The 12,869-nt window shown below is 42.3% G+C and overlaps 1 protein-coding gene across 1 annotated transcript; it reads left to right on the top strand.

Moving 5' to 3' along the window:
• Positions 1 to 4,523: 4,523 nt before the first annotated feature.
• On the top strand, positions 4,524 to 7,609 carry GARIN3 (golgi associated RAB2B interactor family member 3). The gene is made up of 2 exons (XM_019464530.2): positions 4,524 to 5,250; positions 6,050 to 7,609. Exons 1-2 carry the CDS (start codon positions 4,630 to 4,632, stop codon positions 7,232 to 7,234), a joined length of 1,806 nt encoding a protein of 601 aa, XP_019320075.2. The 5' UTR covers positions 4,524 to 4,629; the 3' UTR covers positions 7,235 to 7,609.
• Positions 7,610 to 12,869: the final 5,260 nt, after the last annotated feature.

Raw genomic sequence — 12,869 nt, 5'->3', positions numbered from 1 at the left:
TGGCTTTGGCAGTTTTTCTTGCAAAACAATTACTGTTGGTTTTAATATTGTGATGGGTGTTATTAGGTTCAGCACTCATTCAATTCATTAACTATTACCCTATCGTATGTTTAATTGCCCTCTTGTTCTGTCTTCCTTTCTACAGTGTGTTCTTCTACTGTATTGTAAGCTTTTCTGAAGTTAGGGTTCACACATGCTTCACTATCTTCCTTGTTAAGAAAAATTACCCAAAACATGTAAATAAAGAATTGTCAAGCAGGCGCCTGTGCTTACAGTTTTATATTAAAGCATTGCTTAACACGCCAGCCCAAGGATTATTTGATTATCTAAGAGAAGGAAGAGAGACAATGGAATTAGACCTGTAAATTAGGACTAAAGTATTACTATCTATTATTTTTAACAGCTTTATTGAGATACATTTCACATACCATAAAATTCATCCATTGAGAGTATATAGTTCAGTGATTTTTAGTATAGTCAGAGTTGGTAACTATCACAATGTAATTTGAGAACATTTTCAGTACCCTAAGAAGACTATCCATTATTGATTGAAGTCTCAGACTCTGTCAAGTTCTGTAATAACTTATAGATTTTTGTTTAGAAGAGATGCAAATGTTTTCTGTTTAGTAAAAGATAACCCCAAAGGTTAAGATTTTATTGCCCTGTAGACATTTAACCAGTTTTGTATCTAACCTGACAATGTTCACCTGAATTCTTTTTCCAATGCCAATGACTATTCCTCTGATTTTCCTTTGAACCAGCTTTACTATCCTGCTGGTTCCTTCACTGATGGATTAATTAAATCTTTGCTAAGTTTTCATTCTATATTTGTATGCAAGTTATGCTTAAAAATTTTTGAGACTTACTTTGTGATAACCCAAATGCTCTTAGCACAACAATGGACAATAAGTAACATTGGAATGGACAATAAGTAAATAGATCTTAAGTTACTGATCTTCATTTTTTTTGATAGGGGGTATGTCAGACTTTTAAAGGTTGGGAGGAGAGAATTAAATTTTGAAAGGTCCTAAAGAAAAATAAAAAATAAACTTTGAGGGGTGCCTGGGTGGCTCATCTCATGGTTGAATGATCTCACGGTCATGGGATTGAGTCCTGTGTTGGGTTCCAATCTGGGCATGAAGCCTTCTTGAGATTCTCTCTTCCCCTCTCCCTCTCCCCCTCTCTCTATCAAAAAAGAAAAAGCATAAATTTTGCGTGAGATTTTGTGCTATAGAGAGTTAACTTTTATGAAGTTATTTATTTACTTCTTTTCTAGACCAAGGCCTGAATCAATGAATATTCTAAGAATAGAGCTTTACTGACATAACATTTTTTTAAGTTTATTTATTTTGAGAGAGAGACAGAGAGAGTAAGTGGGGGGGGGGGGGTCAGAGAGAGAGAGAGAGAGAGAGAGAGAGAGAGAGAATCCCAAGCCGGCTCTGCACTGACAGTGTGGGATCTCACAAATCTGTGAGATCACACCCGAGCAGAAACCAAGAATTGGATCCTTAACTGACTGAGCCACCCAGCCACCCCTGACATAACATTTTTATAAATCTATAAATCTTAAAATATTATCTATTTTTGTGTAAGTAGTATGCACAATCCATAATTTGGAAACAGAACCCAAAAGGTGTAAAAGAGAATGTCCTGAAGCACTAAGTCCCCATCCCACCATTTCCCTCAGCCAACAAGTTTTTTGCACACCTTTGTGTGCACGTGCACACACACACACACACACACACAACTTTTTATTCCAAAATATATGGCATACCATGTATGCTATTTTGCAACTTGCTTTTTTTCACTTACTAATAGTTATTGAAAACTGTTCGACACCAGGATACATAATAGCTGCCTCATTCAAAACGTGTCTTGCAACTGCTCCCTTTTCACTACTGACACTGATACCACACACCTCTTACCCATTGTTGTCTCTTGCGGGAGCCACCCAGTCTCCACTTCTGTCCCCGGTACCTCCACAATCTCTTTTTTTTTTAATTATTTTTTTAGTGTTTATTTATTTTTGAGAGCGAGACGGAGAGAGGGAGAGAGAGAGAGGGAGAGAGGGAGGCAGAGCATGAGCTGGGGAGGGGTAGAGAGAGAGGGAGACACAGAATCTGAAACAGGCTCCAGGCTCTGAGCTGTCAGCACAGAGCCCAATGCAGGGCTCAAACCAGACCATGATCTCATGACCTAAGCCAAAGTCAGATGCTTAACTGAATGAACCACCCAGGTGCCCCAACAATCTCTTTTCAACATGGTGGCAAGAATGATCCTCTGTATATGAAAGTCCAATCATCTCCCAAAGACAAAGATCTCACGATGTTTTACAAGGTCTGTCCCACGCTATCTGCTCCCCTACCAACACCACGGCTGCCTCTCGGCCTCATCTCCAACCACTTTCCCCCTCCTTCTGCTCTTGTCACTGTAGCCCCCTTGGTGTTCCTCTAACACACTAGTGATACTCCTGCCTCAGAATCTTGGCCCTTGCTTTTCCCTCTGACTGAGAGGCGACTCCCCTAGAGGTCTGCATGGCTTCCTCTTTGACCTCCTTTTGGTTTTTGCTCAAATATTGCTTCTCATTGAGCTTTTCTTGACCACCACCTGCAGCTCGCCTTTCCTTGCACATACTCCCATCCCACGTGCCTACTTTATCTTTCTCCATTGCACTTATCATCAGTGGGTATACCATATATTTGACTCATTTACTGTCTTTACACAAACTCTGTGAGAACAAGGGTATTTGTCTGTGTTGTCCACTGCTGTACTCCTAGCACCTAGAACAGGGCCTGGCACAAAGTAGGCACTTAACAATATTAACTAAATGAATGGGGGCTTCCATGTGCTTTGGATCTCTTGTGACCTTGGTGAAGCTCTTTTAACTTCTCTTTGCCTCATTTACTCCCTTATAAAACATGGAGAGTAGTAGTATCTACAATTTATAGATCTATTGTGAGGATTAAAGATTTAAAAGAATGTGAAGTGGTTAGTAACATACCTGGCTTGTAAGTTCTTAATAATATGATTATGATTTCTTTAATTATTAACCATTCATCAGAAAAAAAAAAACTTACAAGAACATATGGTTCAGTATAATATAGAAAATCCCAGCTTCTTATTTTTAAACTTGATATTGTCAACTTTTAGTGATTATCACCTCAGAATAGAAGACACTTTGTTTTTTGTTTTGTTTTGTTTTTGTTTTTTTTTTTTTTGAGAAGTCATTTCACATCTTTAGAGAAAAACAGTTTGGCTCTTTGGAGGTAAAGACCTTTATCTTTGCATTTCCATTTTCCAGCTGGTCCCCAAATTCATATTTGCTCAATCAATTTTGTTGAATAAACAAATAGAAGAATTAATCTCAATGACTACAAGGAAAGTAACATTTATTGGAAGGCTACAATGTATCAGGGACTGTGGTAGTCACTGGGGATGCAAAAAAGAATATTTTGGGGTTGAAATTTATTTCAAGACCTCCACATGGCAATCGGTGATTCTGGATGGTGCATTTTTATTTTAGAAGTAGTCTTCTAACTGGGGGAGGGGGAATTTGGATTTATCACCTGTGCAAAGTGAAAAAAAAAACTCTAAAAAGGCATCTTTGCCATAATTTCTCTGAAGAGATTTTCAAAGAAACAAAACATCAGTGGTTTATCAGGTAGACATCAAGAGTGAAGCAGCAAGCATACCAGTGCGGGAAACCCTATGGTGATTCAAGACCTCTATGAATTCCTGTGGTTCCCAGTAAGTCCCCACGCATATTGCTAACCGTGAATGATTCCATATTTGGTGCAGAATGAAGTCTAATGGTGAGCCATGCTGCTTGAGGCAGAGGAAAAAGTCCTGACCTGAGTCACAAGTACTGGGATGGAATCCAGCTCTGCATTCTGACACTGAGCAAGATAATCCTGAGCCTTCATCACTGTAAAACAATGGTTTTCAAATTTCACCTCCTTCATATGAGAAAATGGGTGAGAAAAGCCTTCATACCCTGGAAACCACCGTGTAATTGGAACTCTGGTTCTAACAGGTAGCAGTAGCCCCTTTGACCATTTACTCAGCAACTACTTTCCAGTGTCTGTCAGCACTGTCCTATGCACTGGGGACATGCAGAATGGCAATCCCAACAAGATCCCTTCCCTTAGCAATCACAGGGTCCACTTCCAGGATTTTATTCTTAGGACATAATTTAGCAGATGTATAACTATACTTGCAGGAAGATGATCATTATAGGGATATCTGTAACAACAATGAAACTGGAAACCACCCAGATATTTACAAAAGCAGAATTGTTTCATAAATCACGTATCCCAATATCTTGATTAGAAAGAATATCTGGTCTACGCACATCTACATCCTGGTAGGGTCAGCCTGTCCCCTGGTGAGGTGGTGGTTAGTTTGGGGTGGGGAGTGGGGGGTGGGGGGAGACTGGTGACCCTGCATCAAGGGGGTGACTGCTTAGAGGCTGGGACAAAGGGGTGTGTGATGAAGACAGGTCACAAAGGACTGGAGGATAAATGCGGTGGTGGGAAGAGATTTAGGCAGAGCCCTGTAGGGAGATGGGCAGTTGCCTTCACTCCCTCTCTCTCTCAAGGACTCGATTTGTGGCTGGTGGAGCTGTCTCAAATGAAGAGAACCGTGAGCAGCGAGTATTTGTTACCTTATTACACGGCCCACAGCTACCGTTCAATGGGCGTGTTCAATACCTCCATGGGGGAACTGCAACGACAACTGTACAAGGGAGGAGAGTATGACATTTTCAAATACGCACCTATGTTTGAAAGCGACTTTATTCAGATCAGCAAAAAAGGAGAGGTGATTGATGTACACAACCGTGTCCGAATGGTGACTGTGGGCATTGCATCCACCAGCCCCATCCTCCCTTTACCTGATGTCATGCTACTGGCTCGACCAACAAAAGTCTGTGAGGAGCATGCCAGACACGCCTGGACCACCAAGGGGAGAGGTCGCAAGCCCATGAAGACCCTAGAGCTCACCAGGCTACTTCCTTTAAAGTTTGTCAAGATCTCCATTCATGATCGCGAGAAACAGCAGCTGCGCCTAAAGCTGGCCACTGGCCGCACTTTCTATCTGCAGCTGTGTCCCTCTTCAGATGCACGAGAAGACCTATTTTGCTACTGGGAAAAACTTGTCTATCTCCTGAGACCACCAGTGGATAGCTGCAGCAGTACCCCAACACTGCGAACTGGGGATGCAGCCACCTTAGAGGATGACAAAAGCCTAGTGGTAAGCATCAACAGAGACTCAAGCAAATGAGGCAGGGGGCTTTGGCAGAGTAGCTGAAAGCTAGTCCTACAAAACCTCTGGTGCTCTCTGAGGCTCACCTGGGAAACACATTCCACTTGAATAAGCACACAGTCAAATGAGCCACCACTACAGGACTTACCACACTGGGGGAGCTCCTGAGCGCATCTCAAAATTGTCCCATGGGGCTGACTTTCAGAGAGACCTTAGCTAGCAGCTGTTCTGGTCTCATACCCTAGGTTGTTAATTCCTTCCACAGCATCTTGATTGTCTCATTTCTTCTTCAACACTTACCCCAACCCAGTTAGTCTCATCAGCTGTGGAACACTGTTAACAATTAAGAAGTCCTTTCTTCTGTATCCCTGTGACCACAATGTACTGATTAAAATCAGGACAACCCATGTGTGTCTGCACATGCACAATTTTAGTAGCCACTACAATGTGAGATGTGTGGATTCCTTGGCCCAGGAAACCCTACTTCTAGGAACCTGTCCTGCAGAGATATAAACCCATGTATATAAAATAAAAATACATGAAGATGGGGAACTAACTGTATGAGTGCTTCCCCTGGTGCTGGGAGTGTTGAGTAAAACCAAGTGACCATTTGACAGGGGTGCTGTAGATGGGATCTTGCATCGAGTGGGAGCATAGACTTGATAATTTTGAAGGTCTTTCCAATTATAAGCCCTTGGGTTGTTAAGTTCCAGGTTGAGAAGGAAGTAGAAAGTTCTAGTCTCACTTTGTCATCTCTTTCTTACCTGTTTCTCCTCCCCTGACACAGACCCCAGAGCTCCATGGAGAAGGGGATCAGGATGAGTTTAGGCTTCACAAGCCTCATGAGGTGTCTAGAGCCACCTCTTCTGGTTACGCTGGGGGAGAGGGAATCCATCATGCCCGCCACAGAATGCCTGGTTCACCTGCGGTCCTGAAGACTTCAGGGACTACTGAAGGAGCAGCATCCAGGTCAGCCACAGGCATGGCAGTAGCAGGGACAGCAACGGGTGCTACAACAGGCTTAGCAGTGGCAGGGGCAGGAACAAGGCCTTCCTCTGGTGCTCAGAGCATATCGGCAACCAAGGCTATAGGTCCAGGCCAGGTAAACACAGTGGCCCTGGCTGGAGCCGCCGCCAAATGTCCGGGAGAAAGTGGATCCAACAAGGCCATTGCAGGTGTTGTCAATATATCCTCAGAGGGTACGAACGTGGCCTTGGGCGCTGCAAGCACATCCTCGGTAGGTGATTCCACAGTAACGACAGGAACTGCCAATCTCTCCTCAGCAAGCAGCATGAGTGTGGTGTTTGCAGGTGCAGTGATGACTGGCACACCTACTGGGAAAGACCCAGTAGCAGCACCCCTCGTCTCAACCTTGCAGAGTGAGGGCTACATGTGTGAACGGGATGGAAGCCAGAAGGTCTCCCAGCCCAGTGCTGAAACCCGGAAGGGAAAAAAAGAAAGAAGAGAAAAGAAAGATAGAACTTCCAGTAGGAAAAGTTCCCATCACCACAGGAAAGGTGAAAGTCACCACAAGACGGGAAGGAACAAGTCGACCCAGAAATCATCCTCCCACCGGTCCTTATCCAGCCATGACAAAAGAGATGACAAAAAGGAGAAAGGGCAGAGCCATGTAAGAAAGAGAGGACACCACTCTCACAAGAGTGGCAGCTTTGTGGCAAAGGAGTCAAGGACAGCTCACAAATTGGGGAAGATAAAATCTGCAAGCAGTTCAGGTGCTGTAAGTAAGAAATCCAGTAAAATTGGCTCTTTCTTCAAGAGCTTGAAAGTCATTTCTGGTTCAAAAGCAGCGGCCACAACACACAATAGGGAGTTAGACTTCGTGGCTAAGAAGGTAGAGAAGCGCAACATAGAGGCCAAGATAGAGAAAGCCCAGGATGGCCAGGAGGATATCTGTAGTACCCTGACATCTGAGACAATGGAGACAATAATCTTTGAAGCCAAATCCATTTAAATAGGAGACCGGACAGGAAGCTGCAGTGGAGACCCAGCCTCGGGGAAACATCCCTAGAGAGTCAATTCCAGCTTTCTCTAATAAAGGAAACCATGCAACTCCAAAAGAAATGCTATCTTGTTTGAATGTCTATATCCCCTAGCCTGGTAGTGACTTCACATTGGCTTCTGTGATGTGAACTATGCTGCAGCCTGAGACCCCAGCATCCAGTCAAACAGAACCTGACCTCTCACCCATAACCAGCAGAGCCAAACTGAGAGCCATGCTTTGCCTCAACCCCTTTTGGCCTTTGGTTTCCCCAAGACTATGGCTACAAGTCACAGACTATGGGTTGGAAAGCATCACCACCACTATGTCCCTATGCCCTTCTTTTTCCTCCCCACAGGTACCTGAACATGGACATTCAGTCCAGTCCATAGACTAAAGACAGAACTCTTGTCTTCTTGGGATAATTGGGAGGTAAAGGGGGGTATAGCAGCATTTTTAGGTAATCAGAATGAGAAGTTTATCATCTAGATCAGGAATTGGCAGCCTGAGGGCCAAATCTTGCTAACCGCCTGGTTTTGTAAATAAAGTTTTATTGGAACATAGCCACAGCCATTCATCTGTATATTGCCTATGGCTACTCTCTCATTAAAATGGCAGATCTGAATAGTTACAAGAGAGACCTTATGGCCCAAAAAATCTGAAATATTTAATATCTGGCTCCTTACAGAAAAGTTTTGCCCACCCCAGATCCAATCTTAACAATTCTTCCTCCTAGGTATATACTTTGGAGAAACTCTCAAATATGTTTTCCAGCAGACAACTAGGAAAATGTTTACAGTAAAACAAGTTGTGATAGCAAAACCCTGGAAACAGTACAAATGTTTATCAAATAGGAGGATCTGTAAATCGTGGTACTGACTACAGTGCATGTTATACAATAGTGAAAATGAATAGCATCTATTCATGTTAGCATGTATGAATCTCACACAACGTTGAATAATAGAAGCAATAGAAAAATGCATATGATGTAGTTCCATTTATAGAACAGATCAAAAACAAGATCAAACAATACGTTTGGGAATACGTATTAAAATTGTAAAGAAACCAGTTACACACCACATTCCAAACAGTAGGTGTCTATAGGGTGAAAAGCTGAGAGGGATGACCTGGGAGGCACAAAGAGCTTCAACAGAGTGGGGATTGTTCTATCAAGCAAAGGACAGTGTCCATGGTAATTTATTATTGAATCTTTTTTTAATTTTAACATCTCTGAAATTAGGATGGTTTTTAAATTGTTGTCAGCTAGGTAGCAGTCCCTGCCTTAGGAATACCTTAACAAATTTATTTCATTAACACTTTCCTTTTCATATAGACACAAGAGAGATAGACAACAAAATATCCAAGTCTGAAAGATATCTTTCAGTCAGTATAAAATAAAAATTCTAAGCAACACAAATACTCAAAATTCAGGAACATCGTTAAGGTTTAGCTATATTGTTAAGAAATAATAGAATAATTTAAAATGCCATGTACAAATGAACTGTGTAAATTATGCATGCAAGTGGAAAATAAGTCCCAAAATAAAAAAAAATCATCTTACATTAGAAGTGAGAGTATATATTTAAAAAATGCCTATTGTAAAAAAGGAATTACATTGTCTTTTCAATTTAAAAAAAAGCTGTAAATAGATTTCACAAGCCTATGAAAATAATTAAATTGTTAATGATAAAAGTTTGATTTGAGAAAAATGATTCTGAGAATCATATATATTGGTGTAAGCCTGGAGGTTATCCACCCGGCCTTTGCATTCTTCTGTCCAACAATAGTGTCTACTAGGTTGGAAGCTGGGATTTCAGTAAAACTTGGGGATATTGTCCCCAGTGTATGTAGAACAAATGTGTGTGGCAGAGGTGGGGGAAATGAGAAACAAGGTACTCGGGCAGGAGTGGTGGCTTGGGAGTATCAGCGACTTTAGTCTTCTCCAGTCGCTCTGGTGGGTGGCTCTTGTGATTTCTGATATACTAAAACCGATAGATGCTGGGGATTAAGGTATCCTTGGCATTGACTCTTGAAGCAGTGGGTACAAGTAGAAGGAGAGAGAGAAGCATGTCCTCAAAGACCTGAAAGGGGCTTTGGAGAGGCTTCCTGGGAATATGAGAGGGTATGGGGTACAGGAGAGAGATAAAGGGGAACACATTCCAAAGCCTTGCACTCAGAGTCCCAAATTTATGCTATGCCAGAGGCTGAATTATCGTAGATACAAATGTCTTAATCTCATGATTCTGTGGACCATAGCTTTGTCTTTTGTCCTTCTTTTAGTCTTGTTCTACAAGACTGCATTCCGCATTCGTACTCCTACACCTCCAAAGCCTTTCTTAATACAAACCTTATCTGTCTACCATGCAGGGTGTTAGCTGAGCCGACCCATGATTTACACAAATGCCACCGAAGTAAAGTAGAGGCTGGGACTTGCACACCACAACGTGCTCTGCCAGGCACTTTCTCTGCATTTCCTTTTCTATCTTGACAGTTCATCAAAACACTCATGCGTAAATACGTATTTCAAAGCAACAGGTCTCTTCCTCCTGGGGGAGATATCAACTGGGACATCAAGTCAATACATCTTACCAGATAGAGCTAATATTTTTGATAGCAATATTCATCACCATGACAATTCTGCTGCTGCAAGGGCTATGAAGCAGCGGATAGTTGATTACTAACTAGCGTCCCAAACTAGAAGTCTGGTACCTACACATACATACAAAAGATGGAAAAGGAATCTTTGGCCAACAGAAGAATAAGGTCATTCATGGGGTTGTTGTGATCGAACGGAGTCCTCCAGACAGAAGATGTGCTACGGTGGGAAGAAGCAAGTGTCTCAAAATATTGAAGGCAGTGTCATGATTGGCGGGATGAAAGTGTTAAGAGAGATGCTGGAGAGCACAGTGGGAATAGGACACACAATGCTTTGTGGTCATGTGAAGGATTTTAACTTCTGACCTTAGAGTAATGGCAAGTCACTGAAATGTTTTAAATAAGGAAGTGGCTTCATCACATTTGCACTTTGTAAAGGGCACTATCGTTGCTATGAAGAGAAATTTTGGGGGAGGAGGTTGTTGATATGTGACCTTAGGTCACTTCCTATCTTCTGCCACAGGATCCATAAAATGAAGAGATTGGAGGGGGTGTTTTGAAAGGTACACTTCCATTTGAAATATCCACATGGGGTAGTCATTCCTTCAATGAAGGACTTGTAGCCCTGGCTGCTGGTAGTCCTGCCCATGGACAGCCTTTAGTGGGTCTGGAAATTGTCTCTCCTTCAGAGAACTCCCTCACCCAAGGTAACACTTCCCAGAGCACACAGCAAAAAAACGATTGATATGGAGTGTGAATATCTGGCCATTTTATCCCAAGGCAGACCATGTCTCAAGGGCTATTCTAGCTCAAGAGCTCCCCATGGAGCCAGCATCGCAGCTTGGTTTCACCCTAGGTGCACTCCTGCTTCCTTCCTTTCCTTCCACAGGTGCTGGTCCTAGGGTCACTCCTTAACATCCCTCTCATAAAATGCCATTTCCAAATCTGCCTCTTGGAGAACAGCCTGTGACACTGTGCTAGTGTAACGTGCTGTGATCACCTTCCCGGACTCCACGAACCTTGTGGTTGGTGATAGCCAATAAGGGTATAATACACTATACATGGCTTTGAATTTAAATAATTTAAAAATGAAACACATTTCCTTATTGCAAAATTGTTTCCATTTTAGAAGTTATAGAATATGTAGATATGAAAAAGGAAACATCCCATTGATTGTCTTAATAATTCATTGCTTACTAAAAAAATGGACCCGTTAGACTTATGCTTCCAGAAAGATGGAGTAGACACATTTTTCCCCATTCCTTTCATTGGAAATGAAGACTCTGAAGACTCTGAAATGTGGAGAGAAGAAGACAGAACAGCCAAGGACTGCAGGAAATGAGGAACAACATGGTGGTGTGTTCCCTGTGTTTCTTTTTGCCTTATACATTCCAGGTTTGGAGCTGCAGAGGAAGCTGGTAATCCTGGAAAAAAGTCCCAACAAAAGCTTTTATCTCTCTAGCCAAAAGACCAGTAAAAGTTCAGCCAAGAAAGACAGCTTTTGGACAAGAACTACTCAGCTAAACATCACAGAAAAATCCATGCTCCCTGACCCCCCACAACCCATGCAAGCAAGGATCAAGTGGGGAGTCTAGACTAACATCCTCATGAGGCTGTAACAAAGCATCCAATATTCCCACTGGGTGGTGTCAGAGAATGGTAAGTTAGGAGCTCTGGCTTTTATCCAGCCAGCTGGTAAAGAAGCCCCTCCCCACTCATTCCCATATCACTGAAGACCATGTAGGGAGCTGGAAATCTCACCTTGCCAGAAAGTAATGAGAAGCACTTCCTATCTCTGGCATGTGAACTGAGGCCAAGTAGGACACCTGGACTTCTATATTCATAACAAGATGGTGCCCCTCTCCCACCCCACCATTCCCTTGCTGGAGTAGTGTTAGAGGAAGGCTGTTAAAAGAAGTTTAAATCAGACCCAGAGTCTCCTAACATAATACAAAAGCATCCGGGCTTCCACCAAAACATACCTTGTCATGCTGAGAAACAGAAGGATCTCACACTGAATTTATTTATATATTTATGTGTTTATTTAAAAAGTTTTTATTTACTTAATTTTGAGAGAGAGAGAGTGAGTGGGGAAGGGGCAGAGAGAGAGAGACAGAATTCCAAGCAGGCTCCACAATGACAACAGAGAGCCCAACATGGGGATTGAACTCACGAACCATGAGATCATGATCTGAGCCAAAGTTGGACGCTTAACTGACTGAGCTACTCAGGTGCCCCAAACATACTCTTATCGTATGATCCAGAACTGTGCTCCTTGGTTTTACCCAAAGGAGTTGAAAACACGTCCACACAAACCTGCACATGGATAAAAGCTTTATTTATAATTGCCTAAACTTGGAAGCAACCAAGGTGATCTTCAGTAGGTAAGTGGAGAGATAAATTCTGGTACATCCAAACACTGGAATATTATTCAGCAATAGAAGGAAATGAGCTATCAAACTATGAAAAGACATGAAGGAAACTTAAATGCGTATTAGTAATTGAAAGAAGCCAATCTAAAAAGGCTACATAATATATGATTCCAACTATATGACACTTTGGAAAAGGTGAAACTAGGGAGACAGTAAAAAGATTAGTGGTTGCCAGAGGTATGGGGGAAGGAGAGTTAAATAGGTTAAGTTCAGGGAATTTTTAGGGCAGCAAAACTTATTCTCTTTTTTAAGTGTATTTATTTATTTTGAGAGAGAGAGAGAGAGAGCACATGTGTGCATGCATGTGAGTGGGGGAGGGGCAGAGGCAGAGAGGGAGAGAGAGAATTCCAAGCAGGCTCCACACTGTCAGTGCCAATGCGGGGCTTGATCCCATGAACTGTGAGATCATGGTCCAGGCCAAAATCAAGAGCCAGACACTTAACCAACTGATCTACCCAGGCACCCTAGGGCAGTAAGACTTCTATATGATACTCTAATGGTAGATATATGTCATTATATATTTATCAAAACCCATAGACCTATAACATCAAGAGTGAACCCCAATGTAAGCTATGGACTTT

Source organism: Panthera pardus, unplaced genomic scaffold (genome assembly GCF_024362965.1).
Source record: "Panthera pardus isolate Hobbes unplaced genomic scaffold, ASM2436296v1 HiC_scaffold_2, whole genome shotgun sequence".
NCBI lineage: Eukaryota > Metazoa > Chordata > Mammalia > Carnivora > Felidae > Panthera > Panthera pardus.
Note: the sequence above shows the minus strand (reverse complement) of the source record. Positions and strands in the feature narration are given on the sequence as shown.